The sequence below is a fragment of the Verticillium alfalfae genome, genomic scaffold (assembly GCF_000150825.1).
Source record: "Verticillium alfalfae VaMs.102 supercont1.4 genomic scaffold, whole genome shotgun sequence".
NCBI classification, from domain to species: Eukaryota; Fungi; Ascomycota; class Sordariomycetes; order Glomerellales; family Plectosphaerellaceae; genus Verticillium; species Verticillium alfalfae.
Window position 1 is genome coordinate 1,780,228 of NW_003315035.1, and position 675 is coordinate 1,780,902.

The window sequence follows — 675 nt, forward strand, 5'->3', positions numbered from 1 at the left end:
CCTTTCGTTCTCAAGCGTCTTTTACGCACATCACCATATACCGTATACGTCACCCGGGTGCATGGCCGTGCCCTGCGTCTGCAGGCGCGTGCGCAGGACGTTGAGCGGATAGACGACCGTGGCGCCGAAACGCGCCCGCTCGTCGCGCCAATGATGCCCGTGACAATGTTGCCCGGCTTGGCGTCCTCTTCGTGGATGCCCTGGTACTGGGCGGCGTACTTTTTGTACGACGTCTTGAGGAGCTCGAACGTGCCCATGTCGATGGCGCTGTACGGGAACATGCCGATCAGGCCCATGGTGACGCCGCGGTAGGCGGAGCGGAAGCCGCCTGCGAGCCACATCTTCTTGGCCGTGTCAATGACGAGAGCGTTGCCTGTCAGGCCGCCCTGGACAGTGGATGTCTGAAGTCTGCAAGGCTGTCAGGAGGATGTGGGACAAGGCGCATCGAGAGGGGGGTTGGCCATACCTGAACTTTAGGGTATCAAGGGGGTAGACGCAGAATCTAGCATGTTGTTAGACAGAAGACTCCGTGTTCGTTGTAGCTTCTCGGTGACTTACTGTGCGACCATGCCGGCAATGCCGCCCGCCGTGAATTTGGAGTAGGAGTTGATCCTCTTGGGGTCGTCATGGCCATAGAGCTTAGCGAGGGCCCTCTTGGCGGCTTCGTAGGACGTG

General features: G+C 59.7%; 1 protein-coding gene across 1 annotated transcript in view; it reads left to right on the forward strand.

The window, feature by feature from the left end:
* VDBG_04004 (conserved hypothetical protein) overlaps positions 1-470 on the forward strand; it is a gene marked incomplete at both ends in the record, with an annotated part of 2,361 nt that extends 1,891 nt beyond the window's left edge. Inside the window, one exon of the mRNA XM_003006005.1 lies at positions 113-470. Coding sequence (XP_003006051.1) covers positions 113-470 — 358 coding nt within the window. The remainder of the gene's footprint in view (positions 1-112) is intronic.
* Between the last annotated feature and the right edge of the window lie 205 nt (positions 471-675).